Genomic DNA, 23,898 nt, shown 5'->3' on the forward strand with positions numbered 1-23,898 from the left:
GGAAAAAAAACAGGAGGAGCAGAAAAAGCAGTGGAAGAGGGCAGAAGAGGGAAAGAAATGTAGCCTTATGATTGTAAACAGCCTCGATGGCCAGGCCCCTGGGTGGGCCACACATTCACTCTCACTTTATCTCAAGGCGCTCACACACACACACACACACACACACACACACACACACACACACACACACACACACACACACACACACACACACACACACACACACACACACACACACACGCACACACTGCCCTATGCCTCTGTTCAATCCTCCTGGTATAAACCATTCCAGGAAGAGAGGAGGAGAGACAGAGAGGGGGTGAGGAGAAGGGAGGGTGAAAGGGGTGAGGAAAATCAAAACCAAAAGACAAATAAAACTGGATTATCGTCAGTTGGACTGTTGATTCACTGGTCATTTATGATAAATTAAAACGAGGTATAGGTGAAGAGGTCAAACTGCTGAAATGACAGAACCACAGTAGCCTTCAGTAAAAAAACAGCTGAGAGGAAAGGCAGAATGAAATCATCCTCCTCTGAGAAAATCAGATAAGTGGCGATAAGAGTAGACCACTAACCAATAGCATCCTGCTCTGGGTTTGTTCAAGGTCATGACCCCGACCCTCCCTCCAATTACAATGAAATCTCCTCCACATCCTGGCAACAGCCGAATAACTTGGTCAGCCTTGGCTTACAGCAGAGCATGTTTCAGTGTGTCTGCATGTCATTTATATTAATGGCCTTTGCATTCATGTACTATGGTTCATATGATGGAGAGGAGACAACATCCAGTAGAGAGTGAAAATGACAGAATTTATTAACTTAGCATCAATGCATTCAATTTCTTCATCAGAGCACACAGGACTTTCTCATCCTCTGCTGCTGCTGCAGTTTTTACTGTGTACAGCCATGACATCAGTGTTTCTGGGAAAATTCAAAGGTCAAAAGAAAGCACTAATCTTTGAACACATGGTTAAAAGGCATGAGTCTATTCTATTGGGGAGTGGTGGGGAGTGTGTACTTAATTGTATCCCCAGTCCAAAAAGAAGCTTATTTGAGCAATAATGAAGAAAATAGTGTGAGAATGAGGCAGATGTTGCACACCATCTGACTAGGGCTGCAGCTATAGAATATTTTAGTATTCGAGTATTCTACTGAAAATCCCACCGATTATTCGAGTAATCGGATAAAATATATTTTTGTTTACTTAAAGAGCAGTTATTTTTCAAATAAAATTTTTCTCTTTAAGAAATAGAATTTTCTGATACAGCATGTCAGTAAGAGCACTTGCTTTGGTAGCTCCAAAATTTGTAAACACACTTTGACACATTTTTTGTGCCTTGTACATCTCATCAAATGTTGCGGACCCAAATGGCACTCGTTTTGTAGAATGACCCATTAGTCTCCAAACTCCAGAAAAGAAGCTACATTTGTTGCTAGATGCTATTTTGTATAAGAGGTAGCTTGAGGGGTCTGAAAACTCTTAATATGGCCTCAGCTCTATTTGAAATACCACTCTTTGATCTTTTTAAAAATTAAACGATTCCTCGAGGCTGAGAAAATTACTCGAGTAATTTTTGTAATCGAGTACCTCGAATCATTCGGGGAATCGTTTCAGCTTTACAACTGACGTTGACTGCAAATATCTCTATGTCTGTCAGAGTAACCCTCTGGCACAGGGGTGCAGTGGTAGTACTTCTACCCAGAGACAAATAGAGGGTGTGAGAGGTAGAGTGTTTGTGTGTGTGAGCATGTGCATGTGACAGTTTTCATGTCTGGACATGTCTGCTCCCTGCCTGCTACTGGAGACACTGGACCCTGGTAACAGAGCTCTCAGAAACAGATCATCAGCATCTAAAAACACACCCAGCTACCCCACAGACACATTCACATCTTTCTTGGCTTCAGTTGGACCCTTGGAGGATAACAACAACATCAACACAAGCAAAGAATGACAAACCTGTTCATATTTAAAAATGAATAAATAAATAAAAATACAGCAACGTCACCTTCGGTGTCTGTTTAACACCGAACCTCTATGGCTTCAAACTGAGTGCCACCTAAGCCTACCTATATCAACTCTGCACCCTATTACACACATAAACAGCTGTTCACTATCATTATCCCCCTCCATCTATGTCATTCATCCCCCCAGCCCCCACGATGTACCCCATTTCTCTCGCCAACACATGTAAACAACCCTCACATACCCTCCCCCCAATTTCAAGCATCCCCTTCACCTTCCCCCGCCCCCTCAGCCTTAGACCTTACTATCTAGGCTACCAAACACACCCTCCACACATTACACACAAACACTTGGTCAAAAACACATGCTCACCCCTACATGAACATGCAACATAAACATCCAGTCAATGCCCCTGCCCCCTCCCTGATTCCTAGGAATGCAGGGAGCAGCTGGTGGAGAAAATAAAAAACGAAGATGCATACCAAAACAGGAAATGCACCAGCAGAGGCCTATCAGAGGGCTTTATCAGGCCAGTGGCAGCCCCGCTGAGAACCTGGGTGGCGCCGTAAGCTGATTGGCTGATCAAAGTGGCAGCTGTGTCATTACAGGTCAGGGGTAATCAAGAAAGGTTACGCGCATGCCCTTCTTGTGCATATGAGAGTGTGTGTAATGGTTTAAGTGTGTGTGTGTGTGTGTGTGTGTGTGTGTGTGTGTGTGTGTGTGTGTGTGTGTGTGTGTGTGTGTGTCCAGGGCTATCTAAATAAAGGGAACCTGGAGGAAATGTGGGAGGAAATGAGGGCGATGAGAGAGGATGCTGTGGAAAGAGATAAAGTCAGGATCAATGAAAAGCAGCATGAACAGAGAAAGAAAGATGAGTCAAAGAGGAATAAAGAGAGGATAAAGATGTACCTGTCTACCTATATTTTGATACAATAAACTGAGCTGTTCAGTTGATAGATACATTTCTCTACTGCTTTACTTTTTGGATGTCGTTCTAAATGGATCGCCAAATATGATTTCCTGAGGCAGTACACCCTCAACCCATGTAATGCCATGTCACTACAGCTTGAACTGACTTGGTATCAAAGCATCAAAACTGTGAGGAAAAACATCAGAGAGCCTCAGCTGAAGCCATTCAAAAAAAGCTTTGCGTGTGAGAATCCGAACCGGATGGTTAAGACCTTGCTCTGTTCTCTATAATTCATGTTCTTTCTCTCCTGAGCTCTTATGAAACCTACATGTGCACACATACAAGCACACAGCACAACACACACACACACACACACACACACACAGGATTTTACTTCACAGTGAATTTTTCCAAATCAGGAGGCACATACGGTGAAGGTGGGCCTTTCAGCAAAGCATGAATGCCAGGAAAAGCTTCTCCTTTTATTAGCTTACCAACAGCTTACGTGCTCATGCAGACACACATGTACATGTAAATGTACTCGCACTAATGAGAGCATCAGCCCATTCCTTCCTGGCAAAGATTTATATGCCTAGAATGCTGACAAATACATGAGAGACAGAGTCGGGCGGCATGACTCATTACAGAAAGATTCTAAAATTCACATTTTAAGCTGCTATGAATGCTTCTGCCAACTCTACAGTGAAAACAATTTGAAAAAAGCTTTTTTTTTAAATCATGTTATTGTGACTAATGAGTGAAATCCAAACGGGATGTGTTTGATGATTTGATAGCAGAGGATGTTTTGGAGAAATATTGCCCCTGTTTGCCTTATCACTTCATATCTTTGGCAATATTTCGGAAGCCCTGTATAATGTTTTGATCGTCATCATTTTTTAATCTAAAAAAATAAGAAAAACACAACCTGAGTATTCACTGGAGCAGCATAATAAAGAATTGATGACTCATAAAATACATGCTTTATAATTTTGCCTTTTAATTTTTACTCTTTCCAGATTAATTTAAAAAATAGCACTTTGCTTGTGCAGTTTACTCACAATTATCTCTGTCAACACTGGTTAAAATGACACTTTCTGGAAGCTTTTTCTGAAAGCTTGTTTTAGAAGGTCACGAGATATAATTAAGTGTAAGGTCAAGGATAATCTGACTGCGCTGTCATGGTCTCTTAGATTTTAACCTTATTGAACTGTAAAAATTCTAGTGTAGAAAGGAGATTTAAAAAATATAAAACTATATTAAAAAAACACAAAAAAAAATACATGAGAAAATCACATTTAAAAAAAATCCCATATTTGTATATCTTAACAATTTAATTGTTTTAAAAATATTTTTTTTAAATGAACTGATGTTATCTGCTGAATATTAAATATACATAAGACAGTTGCCTTTATTATTCTGTTTGTTCCGAGTTACAAACTTTCCTGGAACAAAACTTAAATTTAAATTCTAGGGAGTATAGAGAGGTTGTGGTTCAAACCAACCAGAAAGCAACCTCGCAGGTAAGACGTCGTCATGCTTGAAATATAAGTGGTATGCACTGAAATTAATCGTATTTACATACCATGAACAGTTCATTTCAGTGTGACAAACAACAAATGAGGCAGACAAAGAGGAAAGGACAGCACTGGAGGAAAAGTGGCAGAAGTTAAAAATGTTAATTGGCATGATAAGCAGGGTGAGGCAGCACAAGGAAGGGAAGGAAGCAGAGTAGCAGACAGACAGACAAGGCTGTGTGAGGAAAGGCTGTGTTTGCGTGACAAGGTGGAAAGGAGGTAGAGGGAGGGAAGGAGAGCAGGAGCCATCGTGATCCAAATGGTTGAAAATAATAAAATTCCATACAGATAAGCAAGATTTCCCCCTCTGCCTGAATCAGCACCTCCAGCTCCAAAGAGTGGGGGCTTTGCTTAGAACAGGAACGAAGCAGAGGGGGCACAGGGGTTTTTAGTCCTCCATCCTGCAGCCCCCCCATTCTGTACCCCTCAGCCAAGCCAGATACACACAGTCACTGAACCCTGGAGGGTCTATTGTTAGGCAACAAGGAGTCAATAACAGATAGGAGATGAGGGCAGGCTAGTGAGAGAAGCTGTAGCAGCAAAACGTTGCCATCTAGTGTCAGTCAAACAGAGGACCTGGTCATAATCATCCTCAATACAGCTGTTCCCCCCTTTCTCTCTCTCATTTTCAGCTGTGTCACCACTCCTCCATGTTTGCTACTCAGCTTCTCTATCCGTTTGTTTGCCTCTCTCTTTTACTTCAAGTGATGCCCTCCCCATGGACCGAGCAGGGGCGGAGAAAGCTCCAGAAAGAAACAAGGGAAATGAGCAATTTGAATGAAGCTGCCACTTATTCTACAGCTGTTGGTTCAGCCCTATATCTTGTTTTGTTCTGCGGTCTTTCAGTCGGTATATTGCTCAGGGCACCAGGCAGTCTTGCTGGTGCAACTGGTTGAAACCACTGTTGTCCGTGACGATAGACCTGGAGAGAAACATTTACAACCAATTTACAATGTACATGTAGACCTGACCACCGAGCAAATGGGCAATGATAGACACAAACTAGTGGCTGCATGAGCAGTTTGAGATGTCTTGAAAGGGGGACACGGGTCTCAATGACACATACTACAGTTAAGAGGCCAGCTTATAAATGTCTTCTTAACTTTGGAGTTGAAAAATTCTGCCAACTTTTTTGAAAACCCTCAGAAAAAAATGAATGAGTTCAAATCACTCTTGACTTGTGCTGTGATTAAATATTGTTGAAATCCCCTTTTATTAAGCCAACAGTTAAGATCAAAGACGAGTGTAAATACGAATAGGCTGCCTTCCAATGAGGACAGCTAGATCGTGACTACTATCAAAACAGTGACATCACTGCTCTGAGTGTGAAAACAACTCCCTTCATGACAACTAAAGGTCAGCATCGTCATAACACCTTGGACCATCTGTGTGTCTGCTCTTCCTTCTGCCACCAAGTTTTACTCATCATTTCACTTCTGTGGCCTTTACACACACTCTCCTCTGACTGTATAAAACAAGCTTTTGTCCACAGATAGCCTCTGTTGAACAGAGCTTGTGTGGGATTTTTACAACCACACCCCACAAACAGACTGGCCTCAGATGATGCTTCCAGGTTTTAAGTGAGCGTAGATTTGTGTTGGTGCACACGTGAACTTCTAATCTCTGTGTGATGTTATTAGGTGTCTACACACACTGTCAAACATCTCTTGACTAGTATGGATTTCTGTGCTATATTATTGCAAACATCCCACAGGTGCCTGGACGTGCCATGCTGTGCCCAACACGCAAAGAACACAAACCGCTGTTCCTCCCTTCTGACCTCTTCTGAAAACAACTCTATGAAAATGTCTGGGATTCCTTTCTTTAACCTGATATCATCACAGACTTCCAAGAAAATGATAAAGAGCATTTACAGACCGGCTAGCAAAACTTTCCTGCTCAGTTATAAAATAAAGTTATGATTATGTCTCAATTGTAATTCCGGGGTACCTTATAAACTGTTCCCTCATTTCAGCAAGAGCTGAACCACAAGATGGATAAATAAGAGCCTGATGTCAGACGGACAATTTCACCAGCTGTAGTCTGATTAGACAGTGTTCTTTCAACAGGATCTGTTTGACATTTTCAGCACAATGTGGCTTTAACCTGTACCATTCAAAAATGCTAAGACTGGTCCGGCATCCCATTCATATATTCACGATGCCCCCTCCGGGAGCTTTCAACATGCACTCTGAGCACTTAGCCCACTGAAGTGCTGCAGCTGGCACCAGCCAGCTAAAGCTATCTTGCAAACTAGCTGCCACTCCAAAGAGAGAAAATAACCCCTCCTCTGACCAAAACTCACCACAGCCTTTTCATTTACATGCCAGGCAAAGAACACTTTATCATAGATGTTTGACTGACGATAATGTTGCTGCAAAATGACTGGGAACATTCAAAACCAACCAGAGCTTCAGAAGTGGTGAGCCTTCCCTTTATAGAAAACACCAGATTTGGGTTTCTCAAAGAAGCAAGGTTTACCTGAAAATATAGGAAATGTGGACATCAAAGTTCAGATGGGCTGAGAGATCTAAACCGCTGGCTGGACTAGCGTTATTGTCACGACTGAAAGTGATTCAACTGATTTAAAAACGTTAACACACAATCTGCTGATGAACAGCCTTTTTCAGTTTTATGTTGTTTTCAATTAATTGCTTACTCATTCCTTTGTCTCACTCCCGTTCCTTATTTTTGTGAATTTAAGATCTACTTAAAACCTTCTTAAAACCAGTGCAAAATACAAAATTCCTGCAATTTTTCAACTAGTCTTAAAATTTTCATGAGACCGAGACAGTAAAGGGAATTGAGACTTAAAACTAGGGATGGGCAAGTACCAGTATTGGGTATCAGGTAATGGGCCGATATCAGCCTTATGTCAAGGTATTGGTTAGGGATGTCCCGATATTACATTTTCACTTCTGATACGATACCGATACTGCAGCATTGAGTATTGGCCGATACCGATATTAATCTGATACGATTTCAGCATTAGCATGCATACTTTTATTACTTATTTTGTAGTATGTCTGTCATGTTAGAAAAGGCTTGATTAAGTGATATTATTCAAACAAAGAACAGTAGTCAACAACAGTAGGTATGAGGACAAACTGACCCATTTATTATTAACCAATGGGTAACAGAAACTGCTTATATTGGAGATTTTAGATGCGTTCCGATACGATACAGATACTTGTTTTTTTGCTGATATCGGACGGATATCCAATATCAATATCGGACTGGGACACCTCTAGTATTGGTACTCGTGAATGCTGCCTATACCAGCAGCCAATACTCAAGGCAAAAAAAAATCTTCTCCAAAAATGGCAAACCCAGAGTTGTTTGTGCTTTATTTTGGACTTAATGGTAGAGTGACTGTGCTGTCCTTGTTAAAAATGATCAGTCATTGTTTATGTATCAAAAGAACTAGTGGTATTGGCACTCGGTATTGGTGAGTACTCAAGAGAGTAGGGATGGGTACCTTTCACAATTGAACCTATACGGTACCAATGCCCGGTACCTTGCAATCGGTATCGGTGCTCAACGGTACCAATTTCCAGTACTTTTTTGTGTTCATGTGATAAAAAATGTCAATTTAATTAAAGTTAGTAGTAATAAAATCTCAAATTTCTTTAACTTCACATATTTATTCTTCAATATAACCTTGCAATGCTGTTTTCATGGCCAGCATGGAAAATTACCTACTCTTCCAGTCCCTCAAAGTCACAAGGATGCATTTAGGTACCTAAACATGGTACCTTTTGATTTTCCATGAATCGGTACCTGGTACTTATGACAGAATTCGGTCTGTACCTATAAAAGTACCCAATTCGGTACCCATCCCTACAAGAGAGAGTACTCAAAGGGTATCGGTCTGAAAAGAAATGGTATCGAACATCCTTAAAACTGATGTTTTTGGAGTGGAAAAATGTCTTAGCTGCATGAAGATGATTATCTCTTGAAATAAATGAATAATAGTCTGTTTATGGTTGGTAGGGGCTGAGTTATCATTGCAGGAGTGAGTGATCCACCTGCTTATGGTCTCAAAAAGTACTACTGTTCCTGCATACGCCAAAACTTGATTGGTTGATGCTACTTCAGAACAAACGCACAACCAGTAGAATCCAGCACACTTCTACAGCTGAAAATATTAACCCCATAAATGGATTGAACATTTTAATACAGAGCCAGTCTTTAGATAGAAATTAATGTGCAACCAACAAAAACGAATGTGACGGAATCAAGATTTCTCAACTGTTTATGCTGGTTAGGTCATCCCTACACCACAAACACACACAGACATCCACAGACATCCACACACACACTCACACCACCTCTCCCCCCTCCCCCTGATCACTTTGCCCCGTCTCTGGACCTCCCTGCTCTGGCTTGACTCTATCAACCCCTTCGCTACCTCCCCTTTATGAGCCCCTCAAACACACACACAAAGTCACACACACACGTACGCTGAGTGCACGTTTCACCCATGCAGACACTATCTCTTCCCCTGTTACTGGGGTCCTCCACTAGCAATGAGGAAAATGGCCGTCACGGAACCCCACTAACAGGAGGCCTCCCCTCAACCACAGACCAGGAGTAAGAAACAAGAGAGAGGAAGAGTGCAAACGTATTACTGCTGCTGTATAAGCTGATGGAGGGAGCAGGGGGTGAGAAGGAGGGGGAGAGGAAAGGATGAGGGTAGAACAGGGGGACCGCGGTGTGAGCATCGACCCACAGAACACTCTCCCACATGTGGAGTCAATTAGGAACAATCTTGTTTTCTACCCACCGCTGCAAAAGAAAGGAGGGTTTTCTGGGGCTGTGTGTGTATGTGTGTGTGTGTGTGTGTGTGTGCATGCGCACACAATAAAGAGAGTTACGTAGGAAAAGGAGTTGAGAGAGCCTGTTTTTCAAAAACCTGACAGGGAAATAGGCCGGATATTTGGTTTTATATCAAGCTGTTTAAAGCACAAAGAGCCTGCATCTCAGCCTCCATACTCGCTGTTTGTCATCAAATGGGCATGACTCTAGGAAACCGCAACATGATTGCATCTATAGACTGAATGACATCAGGAAAAGCAGAAGCCCTTTGGGGCTAAGCATGCTTGAATGATGCACTAAAGTCACAGGTGTGTGTGTTTGTGTGTGTGTGTGTGTGTGTGTTATTCTGCATCCTCACACTTTTGTCGTTTGACTGTAGCAAGACAGAAGCATCACTGCTGACTCGATGAGGAATTCCAGACACACAAAGTCACAGGCCACTTCCTTGGTGTCACAAGGAAGGAAGTCTCCCTTTTAAAGATTCATGTCTGCTTCAAGCATGTAGCCTCTTTCAAATTGTTGTGTTTAGACAATTTTCATTATTCATCCGTTTCAAGATTGATGGCTCCCAGTCGGGTGGGCGGCGGGGCGTAAACAAGCGTCTGTACCGCTGTTGATTTATCTGGTAAAGATCAAAACGGCAGGCACAAAACAAAGGCCCATTGCTTTTGACATCTGCATCAAAGGAGCATTAAAACAATGACTTTTTTTTTTTTACTTTTTTAGGAGGGGGTTTTGTTTGATTTCAAAGGGCAACAGACTTCAAACACTGGCAAGATGTGCAGGGAATGGGCCTTCCTGACCCAAATCTCACCTCAAACACAGGTGTGAAAGCAACGGCCATTACGCAATGACAGAGTCTGGGCTGCCACGCCACCACAGGGAGTGTCCCTACGAGTACACACACACACACACACACACACACACACACACACACACACACACACACACGCACACACACACACACACACTGGGTGCTCATGACTTTACACATTCCATTTACAGCACAACACAGAAAGAAAATAGAGCTTAGCCAGATGATAACCATATCTCAATATGTCTGTCTGCCATGTGAGCAAAGACGATGTCTTAACTTCAACCATGACGACTGCACTTTGAAGAGAGCAGCTAGAGAGTGCTAACAATACAGGGGGGAGAGATGTGTTCATAAGGAAATGTATGATTTGTGAGAAAATATGTGTGTAAAGGTTTTATTATGTGAAAAGGAATAAATTATTTACTTTTTTAAAAGAAACTATTTTTCAATTGAAATTGTGAGAAAATGATTAAAATAATAATTAGAGACTACTTTATTTTTGGCTTGAAATACAATCACTTAGATCAGTGTTTCTAATGCAATTCCAACGACAGCTCTAGTAAAGGGCATGCTTGCTATGTTTCTTCATAAACTCGCACACCCTCCTGTCAGTCTCTTGGAAACGTTCACTCTGAGGACTACAATAAACTTCTCTATTACAGTTCACATTTTTCAGACAGTCTTTTTTGGACATGCGATCTTCAGACATTACACTCCATGACTCCATGTTTTTTGTCTGCCTAACAGTTCTTTAACGGCTCTGCTGCATTGACCATCATTATTTTAAAATCAGCATCTTAACTCAGCCCGAGTTGTCTGTTAACTCGCCAAACTTTTGGTCCACTTTGATCTGGACAATCACTGTGCCTCTCCATTTCTCATCTTCTGTCTTTAGCTCCTGCCACTGCGTCTCTGCTGTGATTGACAGATCACCACAGCCACAGCAAGGTCTCTGGCTTTACAAACAGCTGATGCTTTCCGCTGTTGTGGTTGTGTAGCGACTCTAGACAACTAGACCCCCCCCACACACACTCTTTTTTTAAAATGGAAAAAAAAACTTGTTTTATGTTTGGCTTTATACGGTCACTTAAGAGCTCACTATCACAGTCCACCTTTGCCTCAGGGCTCTGTCAGAGAACACAAACTGACCCATCACACCCAACATGCCCCCCTTCAAAACAGCTCTATGGAATGATGAGCAAAGCTATAGCTATAGTGTGTAGGTGCTCACCAGCTGTATGTAGGCTACTTTGAAGTCAGGCTTCTTCACCTTCTGGTTCAGGTGATTCCTCTTCTTGTTGGAGCCTGAGAAATGGATGAAAAAAGAGCAGGTAATGCATCTGTAGGACACAAGTCATACAAAACAAAAGGCAAACTGTGACAGATTGATTATGACTGAATTTATGAATAGCGAGATAAGAAACATGAAGTTGAACATTTAGATGATGAAGGCTAATTTAAGTGTCCATGGTTGTTTTATAGTTTTTAAAAAAGTGAGAAGCACTGCTTTCTCTTGGTTCACAACTTTCCTTAGCATTATTTCATTTCTGTAATTTAGTTAGTAGTTAGAATTCACTCCAAGACTGAGTCTTATCCATGTGAATTAGTGGTTATGACAAAACAGTTCCAATCATTTGTATGCCAATACTTTACTTTAGTACACTTTACTATAAACTAACCAGATATCTAATTAGTCTGAAGAAGAGAAAACAAGTACACAATATTTCCTTGAATTAAACAATCTCAATTTGTATGCCTAAATATCAAAATAATGACAGTTCAGACATGAAACTTTTCAGTATTTAAACATTTGATTTGTTCAAAGACTTGATTAAATGGCTGGTTGGTTGGAGTCAATGTAGATGCTGAAGTTAACACCAGAAAATTTGCCTCTAAACTTCGAAGTTTGATGACAGTTCATTTTCTCTCTGATGGCAGACAACTACATGATCAAAGCATTTTGTTTTACTGTTCATCTTTGATCACGTCCCTGTATGACAGAGAAATCCCTGTGGTAAGGCAAAGCCCAATCTTGTTGACTACAGAGGGCAGGTTAACCTTTCCTCCAGCTGGAGATGATGACATCACCGTCACTCCTGTCTGACCTCTCAAAGTCAGGGAAGAGATGCTGAATCCTTTTTCATTTGTATGTCTGTGTGTGTGTGTGTGTATGTCTGTGTGTGCATGTATGGGATCATGGGTCTCGCTTTCAATACATGAAAATGGACTTTTATTGTACCTATAACCTCTTTAAATCTTGACTTTGCGACAAAGAGTCTTTTTATGAATGACAGCCTATGAGCAGGGCATCAAACAGTCATCTCTGTCTGAACTCTAATCTCAATGGGACACCAGCGGTCAAGTCAACAAGCCCTTTGAGGAACTTACATTGCTATGGGAACAGTTTATGACATGAAAAACAAGGGAAACATTCCGCAATAATGAGTCGTGTGTGTGTGTGTGTGTGTGTGTGTGTGTGTGTGTGTGTGTGTGTGTGGTATGTGCTGCTATAATCACTAGCCAGGCAGCCCACTGCTAAGGGAAAGCCCTGAGCAGGGTTGTAAAACACCCCCCCATGCTCCCCTGGCTAACTGGAGGCCCCTGTGTGGATGGGAGACAGAGGTAACCAAGTGTGTGTGAACGTGCATACACGCGTGCGTATGGGTGCTTGAGTAAGTGTGTGTGCGTATGTGTGCGTACGTATATGTGTGTGTGTTTAATTGTTGGGGAAATCCACAGGGAAATGGTTCAACCTTGAAAGAGTATAGTCAGACAATGACCCCGCACCCAAAAAGCTGTTTAAAAAAAAAAAAGTGAGACACACTTACACAAGAGTCCATCCTGAGGAGGTACAGAGCGTGTTCCTCTAAATTCAGAGATTTTTCTTCGTAGACACACAGACATGTCTTTCATGCAACACTCGCAAACGCAAGCACAATTTCTCCCACTTTGAGATTGCGGTTTGGCAGCCAGCTATCATGTTACAAATCCCAGGCCAAAGGAGTAACCATGGTAACTCCTTCCAAAATACCCCTGCCGCCCATGGAGGGAAGAAAGGGTCGTTTGCGCCCCTCGCTCTCCTCTGCTGGTTCTCGTCTTTACGCTGCCAATTGAGTGGAACTCCTGACGCAGACAGGGAAACCTTCTCTGACGCACCTCGGGATCACTGAGGGGCCCTGGGCCCTCTTACTTTATCCCCTCTGTACCCTCATGGCTCACTGCTTTCCTTCTACCCACCCTCCCGAGGGGTTTTCCTTTTCGCCTAGCTTTTAATGACACAACCCTAATAAACAGTGTTAATGGGTACTCCACACTCTACGCTGGGCTAAGCTAGGCGTCTCTCTCCTCCTCCCTCCCAGACTCTCCTCCAGAGGTAGAGGGGGCTCCTCTTGGCCCTTCAGGTCTTGCACAGAAGGGGCTCATGCATATCCATCTCAGCTGCTCCTCAAAACCTCTTCAACATCAAGTCACCCACATGTCCTCTACTTCTGGTCTTTCATGAACTTGCAAATTCCTAGACTTGCAAAACTAAGCTGTTCTCTCCCCCAGTAAAAAGTCAAATGGATTAAGTTGGTGATATAACACTGTTGGCTCTACATTATCCTCCATGAGGGGGCAAGAGGGCTGGGGCACGAAGGGCCCCAAAGATGCAAGTTTGTAAGTGAATAATATGTGTTTGTGTGAAGGGAGAGTGGGGTGTCTTGGGACAGCTGGAGGCTGGAATGCTGCAGCAGCAGATTGTCAGATAAGCAGCTGTGTGTGTTAGGAGAAAGGAGAGCCAGGCACGCTAACCACTACCGCAACTAGCCGCTGGAAAACACTCCCGCTGCTGCATGTCAATGGTAAGACGGTCTACACTGTGAGCTGAAAGAGCTAATCGCTACTAACCACTGCTTGAAGTCTGAATGACAGTATCCATTCAACTTAAAGCCCGTTACAATAAAAAACACATTTTTTTGACTCATAAACCTCAAATAAACACAATTTAGATTTTTTCACCTTTTTTTACCTTGAGTTTAACATGAACAAAATCACATTAAAAACACTGCTGGCTGATGTTATGTATCCTAACTTCGTACATCTGTGAATGGGGATCAAAGATACAGTGTCATTACAAATAGAAGCTTTTCAAGGTGGTGTATTTTAACTCCTTCCTTGTCTTACATATCCATGTCCAACCAGCTTTGGAGACAGTAACAGAGGTGAGATTGGGTAAAATGGTGGAGCAAACAGGGCTGTTTATCATGTGTCTTAGGCTTTCATGCTTCTCCAAAACCATATATGAAATCTCAGGAGAGTGAATGTTGCATCTTCAAGGAGAAGGCATTGGAAGATGTTTCTGTGGTGGTTTTCCCAGCTCTCTGTCCGCTATACTGAATGTGCTTGCCTGTGTGTATAAATGCACGCACGTGTTTGTGTGTCTGTGAACGCGAAGGGGCAGAACTTCGCCATGCGTGAAAGAGCACAAGGAGAAATGTGAACCGTCCAATATACAAATGACAATAATGTCATGTAAATTAGTCTGTCAAGTTAAATAAACAAGGTATAGACCTGATTTATGAAAGGTAACTCTAAATTACTTCTGCTGTGATCTGACTCGATATGGAAAATAAAATTAACTTGACCTCTAGGGGGGGCTCTGTTGTTCCCCCCCCATTGTAATGGTAGGGGAAACAGTGATTACACTTAATGGAAATTAAAATTACCTTCTACTACTGAAGATTTGCATAGACACAGTGTAACACACGTGTCAGTTTGGAGCTTACTGTACACCACTGCTTCAAGTTACTCTCAACAGCTGCAGTAGAGCTTTAATTTGGATGAAATGTTTGTGGCTGGGTACTGCTGACCACAACCCCTGTGTTTTCACCGCTGATTTAACATCCTCTCTTAGTCTGGATGTACGCCATGTCTTTACATAGGTGTACAGTCATAATGGTTGTAATGATCCCACACACCACAAGGTTTCCTCAATATAAAGATGACTAAAACAATGATTCCTCAAGGACCTGAAATTAAATCTCTTTACTATGTCTTTCTATGTACCAACATGTTGTTAGTCAGAGTATGACTGATGGCAGGAAAAAACAGCTTCAGTATCGGTGTTTTAGAAATGAGCTGGATGACTACTGCTGTTGAGCCTTGTGTGTCTTTCATTTTCACACTGGCAATGCTTATGGCTCTCTTTGGTACTGTGCCTAGCCACTATCACTAAGTTTATTTAAAAACTACATAAATCGGGTGCAGCGTCACTTACTTCAAGTTCTGCTTGTGCATAGAAGTGCAGACTTACCAAACTGTATCCTGGTGCGAACTGTTGCGACTGGCACATTATAAATCTTCTCGAGGTAGTTCTTCACGTCACACTTGGTCATTCTGTCAAGACATACCAAGAACAGACAGATAAGAGAGGAGTACACAAATAGAAGACGGGGAAAAATAAAACAGGGGTTACACAAGGCAACCAGTATCAGTGTTTATGTGTGGTGAGTAGTTTTTAAAGTGTTTATGGACATAAAGAAAGTGAGGGAGGATATCTGAGGATCCAGATCAGCAGTGACAGGTTATATTTTGGACCTCTGCATTAAGTAACACCCCATACGCCAAACTGACACAGATATTGAAATCATACAGCCAATTTCCACACTCTATTCCCATTAACTCAGTACATTCCCGACTGTAATAGACAGGAAGCGCCACTATAAACCCATATTCAGCTTTATTCTCTAGACCATAAAGTGGAGAGTAGAGAAATGAGAGTGTCAGTGTTCATCCAATTAGCTGTCTGTGTGTATTGATCGCGCCCTGTGAAACCCTACACAGGAAGTGGGCCTGGCACCAACTGATCCGGTGGGCCAGCCCAGCTAAAGCTACCCCATTGGGCAGCATTTGGAAGGGATCGCTCTGACCAGAGGAAGAAGGGCTTTTAACTGCTAATCAATCTCTAGCCAATTGGATTAGCCTGGTAGAGAGCACTTTGCAAATGCGTCTGACAAAGTGCTTAATAGCGACGCTGTGGTCTGACATGAGTGCCTCGGATATGGAGTCTATCATCTCATGTGTTTCTTTGATAGAAGAAGATAATGTGATATTCTCTGTTTTACTGAGGAAACAGCACAACACCTTGTGCTTTAGCAACAATATTAGGTGAGGCAAACATTTACATGAGAAAAAGCAAACTGTGAGGAGAAAGACTCTTTGTACCTGAGAATGATGTAACATATGTTTCCATGTTGTACAAATAATTGCCCTTTTCTCAATAACATACCCAACCTTGGCAAAACTGACTCTGATCTAGACACATAACACCTCCATTTGACTTGCTGAGTTCTGCTGATTGAGAGAGGTTAGCCAGCAATTTTGGTAACTATTTCCACATTTGATGCCATGGTTACAAAACGCTAGTTGGCTTGATGTAGTGAAGTATGATAGGTCTTTTCTTCAAAACACCAGCTTTAGGCAGCTTTGAGAGACCAGAGATTTAAGTGTAAGTCACAGGCTCTCTTTCTCAGCCCTGATACTGATCCAGGACCACTCAGGGAGCGAGGACGCAGGAGCTTCTTTACAAGAGAGTGCAGAGAGGCACAAACAATCTTGTTTAGGCCTCTTTGTCTCCATTTATCCAGACGTGAGAGGGAAAATGAGTTTCTTCAGATAAGCATGCAGATGTACCTTTCTGCTCCATTTGCACCAATCTCTCCACAAACCCCTGTCTTCACAGAGTGTGTGCCAGAGGGCAGCAAAGCAGAGCGCAGTGACCGGGGTACTTGAGATCAAGAGAGGAATAAAGAGGGAGTGATTATACTGAGAGATGAGTTTTCCTAGAAAGCAGGGGCGGGGAACTGGGAGGGGGGAAAGTGGCTTGGGAATTGCAAAGTCTCCCCTGGATCATTAACAGCGGGAACACTGATCCTGATTAATGAGAACAGTTCTACATCTGAATCCTACTACTTTTACAACTCCAATTATCCAGCCAGCAGGAACATGAAGAAAGCATTTAGGAAGCATGAGCCACCACAGTCGAGTCTGTTTCCCTATAGAAGTTACCCATGCACACAAATATGCTCGAGAAAAGAGGATTAGTGATGGCTGAAGAAAAAAGACACAATGTAAAAAACAAAGACATTTAAACATAACTTTGATAAGGTATAGAAACACATTCAAGGATTTCCTTACAGATTAATGTAAACATGCATCATCATTTATTTATAGATGTTCTGAATACATTTGCACACTTGAATGGTTAACACAAGATTTACTGGGATAAAATTAGATCCCTGTTTTGTTTCTGACCTGAGTCAATACACAACTTCAATTTTAGCTACAGACTGGAATCCAGGAGGAAATAAAGCCTTGGGCTGAGAGCTGAGGAGAAAATGTCAAGTTAAGCTTGTACATAAACAAGGCTAAACTTAGACAAAGGGCGTGGTGTCTCCAATAGTGATGCAGGCAGCATCTGATCATCATCCCAGTATAAACACCCATCTGACTCCACAAGCTAACCTTTCACACTTCTGCCTCACAGGAAGAAGGAAAACCTGTTGTCAGCAACTGCCAAGGTTAAAGGCATCGCTCCTCAGCAACTGGTATATATTTATACGCAAACATGCATGCTACAAAGATTTCGTCTTCAAGACAATGAAAGCACACCAAACACCGAACCAAGGAGGGCGATCAGATGACGCAGATGATGGATTAGGCTCAATTATAGTCTGTTATTGCTGAGCAGGTTTCAAACAGGCACAGAACATTCATTGTTGGAAAACAGTTTGAAAGTTATGTTGTTTTACATCTTTCAAGGTGAGGGGAGATATAAAATCCCACTTTGACATTGAGTGATTTAAAAAGAAACGGACATGGAGAGAAACACAGTCATGTTGATATTGTTTGTTCATGACATTACAGCAGCTTCCCCAACTGAAGTGTAAGCAACTCACTTCTGTCAGCTGCTCCTGAAAAGTAATCCCTCCTCTGCCACGAATCTACATGCTCCTAGATATTTCCTATTCTTAAACGTGGGATGACTCACGCTGAGCCAAATAGATTATGAGGATCACTTCCAATTGAATAAGGCGGTCTATTAGCACCTGTGCCCCGAAAGCACATGAGAGAAGTAGGTGAAAGGGCACCGATGAAAAAGCACAAGGCAGGACAGAGGCAGCTTTGACAATCTCAGACAATAAGAATAATGACTGTATTCTGAAGGCTCAGAGACTACTGCATCCCACTTGTCTGTCAAGTCGAATAAAACATCTGCCAGGTGAATGGGTGGTGTCCCTGCTGTAAATAAAGGATGTCCTTTACAACAACTCCATGACAGTGACCTTCAGCCACTAATACTACAGGATAAATATTTTCCAAAACACTTGGGTTAAGAAATGTGGATTCTTGGATGAATTGTGCTTGAAGAGACGGAAAACCCTCTTTATTAATATTCTTAGACAAAAGAATTCAACAGGTTCTGACTCACTTATTTTGTTGGACAAGTAAAATTCGATCAGTGTAGTAATATCACTGACTGTTTACTAGGGGTGTAACGGTACACAAAAATCACGGTTTGGTATGTAACTTGGTTTTAGGGTCACGGTTCGGTACATTTTCGGTACAGTTTGGAACAACACAAAACCATTTGCTTGTTTAGCATGTTTATTAAACCAAAAACTTGCCATTATACAGCGAGGGGGGAGGCTCTTCAAGCTCCGGTTGGTCGTTAGCAGCAGCCATGATGCACAATTCAGACACAAGCTACTGTGGCTACAGAAGCTCTTTGATATTCATCTTCTGATCGGCTCACCGTGAGACGTCACATCCCCATGATATGCACATGATCGCAAAGCACGAATCACAGACCACTTTCCTCATGAATATTACAACATCTTCCCTGCTCAGCCAATCATAGACAAATACTCACGTGAATATTAAAGAGCCATGTGCAACGGCTAACGTAAACTTACTGTACTTGTTCGAATACAGCACTGTACCGAACCAAACGGCCTTATGGAGCGGTTCGGCACGGATACATGTACCGTTACACCCCTACTGTTTACCATATGTATCACTTTGCTTCAGGTGCTCTGTAACATTATTGTTATTGCCAATGACCAACAGCACCTCTACTTTTGACAACTTTAGAGCTGTTTAAGAAAAAAAATTAGAAAGCAGTCAAATTTGAGCACAAACAATTTATCAGGGCTCAACATGGGCTCACGGAAATAAAACAATACATAACTAATGCAAACACAAGTATAGCCGAAACCACCAGTCTTTAGTCCTCTTCAGTCCTCTTTTCAGGTTCTCATCTATGAGCAGATGTTGGTATGTGGTACTCCGGTGGGTTGTTCTATACCATTCAAATAAACATATGATCCCTTCACCATTTTCTAAAAGCAATGGGCATTTCATGAAAAAGAGCTATTCCATATTTGCTCGTAACTACTTCCCCCCTGCAAGCCGCCACCCACCCACATACACGTACCTGCCAACATCACACTTTGACAAAGATGGAGAGGGCTGTTATGCTCTGCACGTCGATCATCAAACTTACTTCTTGGGGTGATGGAGCCTACTAATCACTGTTGATCTGCAATGCCAAAGGAGTTCCCACACTTCCCAATCCATATTTGTACTTCTTGTTCATGTTTTGGCGGTAAATCCTCCAGCCTGTTCACATCTGGTCTGGCTCCATTCATCATCTCTGTTGGTTGCCGTGGTCAAGTTAAATAAGATCTGGTTTGGACATGGTTTGTTTTATTTTGAAAGTCATTGAGCACTTTAGATGGTTTCTGTGCACAACTTCCTGTCCCGCTCGGCCTGCTTTTTATAAAACTGAGGTATAACAGCTACGGCATCCTGCATAAAACTGCAATCTGCCGCAGACAGGACAAAGCGATTGTCACATGAACTATTAAATTTTTTTTAATGTTAATGACTATTCGAATATTGGAAATCATTGCCCATCCCTATTTTCTAGATCAAAATAAGAGATGTCATCTGTCATCTGTGCTTGTTTACATCAAGGGTAGTAGAGTGTTATTGATAAAATTGTAAATGTTAATTGGGCTGCAAATCTAAATATACCTTTATCCAGTTGTCAACCACTCACATGGCTTTTATAGTACACCTCACATTCATACCATTTATAATGCACTAATGGCAGGGGCTTCTATATGAAGTGCCTGTCAGTGTTAACCATAGAATATATAAAACATAGCAGGGTACCAATCCAGGTACCTGATACCCAGGCTGTATCAGACTGGTCAGGCCAAAGTCAATCAAGATAGTCTGGTTCACATTGGCTTCAGATCCAGATCTGTGAAGCCAATGAATGGTGATTGCAATATTAACTACATCAGCATATTGACCTACCTCTTGATGGGCTTTGAATGAGGTAAAGAGTCAGAGCAGAGAGTAAATGGATCAATTTTCAGCCATCTAAGGTTTGAAAATGCCTTTCAATGTTATTACTAAAGTTGATGTTAAAAAATAAGGATGACAGATGAAACATTTCCACGATCTAAAAAGCTTTTAAAAGTCAAAAACAGATGAAGATCTGCCTTTTTTTGTTTGTTTTATTTACCAACAAAAAATAAAATCTGAGACATTTATACCAAGGGCCTTTTTTTATTTGATAACATGAAAATTTGTGTATGAGTGTAAGACTACATTAATGTTTTTACAGTTATCAGTGTATTGCTGCCACCTGTCGGCTTAAACTCTGCTGGCTTATTTTTACAGGATGGGGAGACCTCTTCTTCATGTTAACAAAAGCCAATTGGTTTCATGAAAGGCAAGTGAAAGAACATGTTTTTCTGGTTAATTACACTCATCTTTGCTCAGGTTTAGAAATCAACACAGTGAGTCATGTTTCAAAAATGGTGTGTGCTCTTCTGTATAGACAGGATGCCACGCCACAGTCCTTGTAAATTAGTAATTGCTACACCAGCATCTGATCCAAAGAAGGGGGGTGTTGTCCTTTCTGTTTCAAGACAAACATTACTTTGTAAAGGGATGATTCAGTGACCATCGTGCTTTTTGTGGCTACCATGAATCCTTTTTGGAAAGGTTGCTTGTTTTAGCAACTCCACTTGGCAAACCACTGGAAAGTCTTAATGTGGCTCCTTGTTTGATACAAACTGGGCTGCATATTTTTTTGAGCTTTTATGGTGCCATTTTGGTCGGCAGATAAACTCAAAGTATTACGAGAAGGGAATGGAAAAGGAGAGGCTGCAACCAAACATAAAGGTGATGCAGAGTTACAGGCAGTAAATGCTTATTTACGTTTGGAGGAAAGCAAACATCTGAACATATCATTGGCTATAGTGCTCTTTCTCCTGCAACTGTTGACTTGTTTGTCCCTGAAACACTATACATACAAATGGTGCTTGAGTGTAGGGATGGGAATTTACAGTAATTCCTGTATTCAGATACTCTTAACATCTAATGAACGAATACTCACTGATTATTTCTATTTTTTATATTTACCTTAAACAAAAATAGGGTCCACTGGACACAGACCTTGCAGACTGTAATTAAAGTCTTAACATAAATCTTTTCCACTCTTGTAGATGTTGTTCTACGTGGCGGTGGCCTGTACTCCAACTCCACAAACACCATCAGAGCTCTCTTAAGCCTTCGCCTTCTACAAAACTTTCTTGGAGCATCGCTCCAGTTACTATTTTGTTTATTAGCAGGCAGAGGTGTCCCAGTCCGATATTGATATCAGATATCGGTCTGATGTCAGCAAAAAACAAATATCGGTATCGTATCGGAACACATCTATAAGCACTTCGATATAAGCAGTCCATTCCAGACACCGCTCGTGCTGTTTTTATTTGATTTATTTAGGTTATTTTCTGAGTCTTCTAATTTATTCTTTATTTTATTCAGTTACTAGTATACTCTTATGTTTTATGTTAAAATTTCTCTTACCCATTGGTTAATAATAAATGAGTCAGTTTTTCCTCATACTGTTGCTGACTACTGTTCTTTGTTTGAATAATATCACTTAATCAAGCCTTTTCTAACATGACAGACATAATACAAAATAAGTAATAAAAGTATGCATGTTTAATGCTGATATCGTATCGGATTAATATCGGTATCAGCCAATACTCAATGCTGCAGTATCGGTATCGTATCGGTAGTGAAAATGTAATATCGGGACATCCCTATTAGCAGGCTAATCTTCTCCACACTGGTTTCGTTAAGATATGTGCTAACAGGGCTAGCAATTGATGTGATGCAAAACTGTCTGTCTTCTGTCTCTGCTTTTTTCTCCTCGTGCTTTAGGCACTGTACGTGTTCAAGTAATGCCGCCAAAGGCAGCGCTTGCACAAGTGCGGGAATCAATTTATTTTTTTTTAATAATGGAAAGTATTCGAGTACTCAGTTACTCATACCCATCCCTGTCATTTGAATTTCCTTCACATCAGCTAATAAAGGTAGATTCAGTGATAGTTCAACTGTGTGCATACTGTAGGTAAATCATCACTTACTGAAAAACTCCTCAACTCCTGAAGAAAAGCCTAAAGTTTCTTGGTAGCAAAGAGGTGAACTGTCCCTCCTTCCCTTTAACATATTCTACTTTTTAGGTGTCCTTGACTTAATTATCTAAGTTTCATTGATGCATTTGTTTCATTAATTCATTAAATTTGACACCAAAGAAACACCACACTAGCCATACACACATACACAAACATCAAAGTACATGGTGTCAGAGCAGCTGAGTGGTGAGAATGAAACAGGAGAGTTGTTTTCTGCCAAGATAAAAGGCCAAAGAAAGCCGCTCCACATTGTCAGCCGAGCCCATTGTCAGGTTGAAGCTCGAGATACACACACTCACTACTTTAACCCTCCCATCTACACAGACAATACAAGCACAGAAGTTGCTCAACACCAAGTATCAAGATCATAATAGCAGACTTTGTTTAAGAGGAGAGCCACTGAGGAACCTGAGACTCAGGGAGAGAAGAGACAGTTGGGAAGCTGAGAGCATAAGAGCAGCGTGTGAAGGATTAGATATACTGTTCAGGTTTTGGTCTGACAATAGGACAGAAACAGATCAAAGGACAGGTCATCAGGAGTCATCAAACTCCTTACAGGGAGACAGGTCAGTTGAGACCCTGTGGTAAGTTACCCTCATCTGCTGCTTTGCTAAACGACTTCCTATGACACCAACCGGGTTAATTAGTGTGAAAAATAACCCAGTTTCCAACTTCAGCCATGTGTTTACGAAGTGGAACAGGCAAACAGAGACATGGATATTGCCATGGTGATCATAACACTGTTTGATCCAACAGGTACTAAATAGTTGACAGAGTGGAAAGACAATGTGAGCTGCTGTGTAGCAGGGTCAGTTTGCTCATGTCTGATTACACTGACAAACCACAGCCTGGCCTGCTTTCATACTTTATAAACACAATAGTAGCATGAAATGGGACTGGGGAAATAACTGAACACAGGTCTGAACGCTGTGTTCTCTTCTTTAGAGAGTGTGTGTGCGTGCGTTTGTGTGTGTTTGTCAGTGTTTGTGTGTCAATGTTGGCCAAAAGCCATGCCAGGTGAGGCACAAGAAAATGTTGTGTGGGTGTAAACCTAGAAATTTGATGATGTTCCTTCAAGAGCTGAGAGGAAATACTAACATAGCACAAAAGATTTGGGAACAAACAAATACTTCCCTCGAGTGGGGAGAGAGAGAATTATGAGACAACACAGCCCAGGTGCCTCATACAACCTGTGCCAAAGAAGGATTGCTTTCGAACACATTGCAAATTGTTGAAGAAAAGCACAACAAAGAACAGAGAACGCCGGCTGGGAC

General features: G+C 41.6%; 1 protein-coding gene across 1 annotated transcript in view; it reads right to left on the reverse strand.

Moving 5' to 3' along the window:
• mrpl23 (mitochondrial ribosomal protein L23) overlaps nucleotides 1–23,898 on the reverse strand; it is a 41,882-nt gene that overhangs the window by 12,680 nt on the left and 5,304 nt on the right. The window contains exons 3-4 of the mRNA XM_074677853.1: nucleotides 15,376–15,458; nucleotides 11,314–11,387 (exon numbers count right to left, since the gene is read on the reverse strand). Of these exons, the coding sequence (XP_074533954.1) occupies nucleotides 11,314–11,387; nucleotides 15,376–15,458 (157 nt within the window). The remainder of the gene's footprint in view (nucleotides 1–11,313; nucleotides 11,388–15,375; nucleotides 15,459–23,898) is intronic.

The sequence above is a fragment of the Halichoeres trimaculatus genome, unplaced genomic scaffold (genome assembly GCF_033239565.1).
Source record: "Halichoeres trimaculatus isolate MK-OKI-2021-1 unplaced genomic scaffold, fHalTri1.1 fHalTri1_scaffold_10, whole genome shotgun sequence".
NCBI classification, from domain to species: Eukaryota; Metazoa; Chordata; class Actinopteri; order Labriformes; family Labridae; genus Halichoeres; species Halichoeres trimaculatus.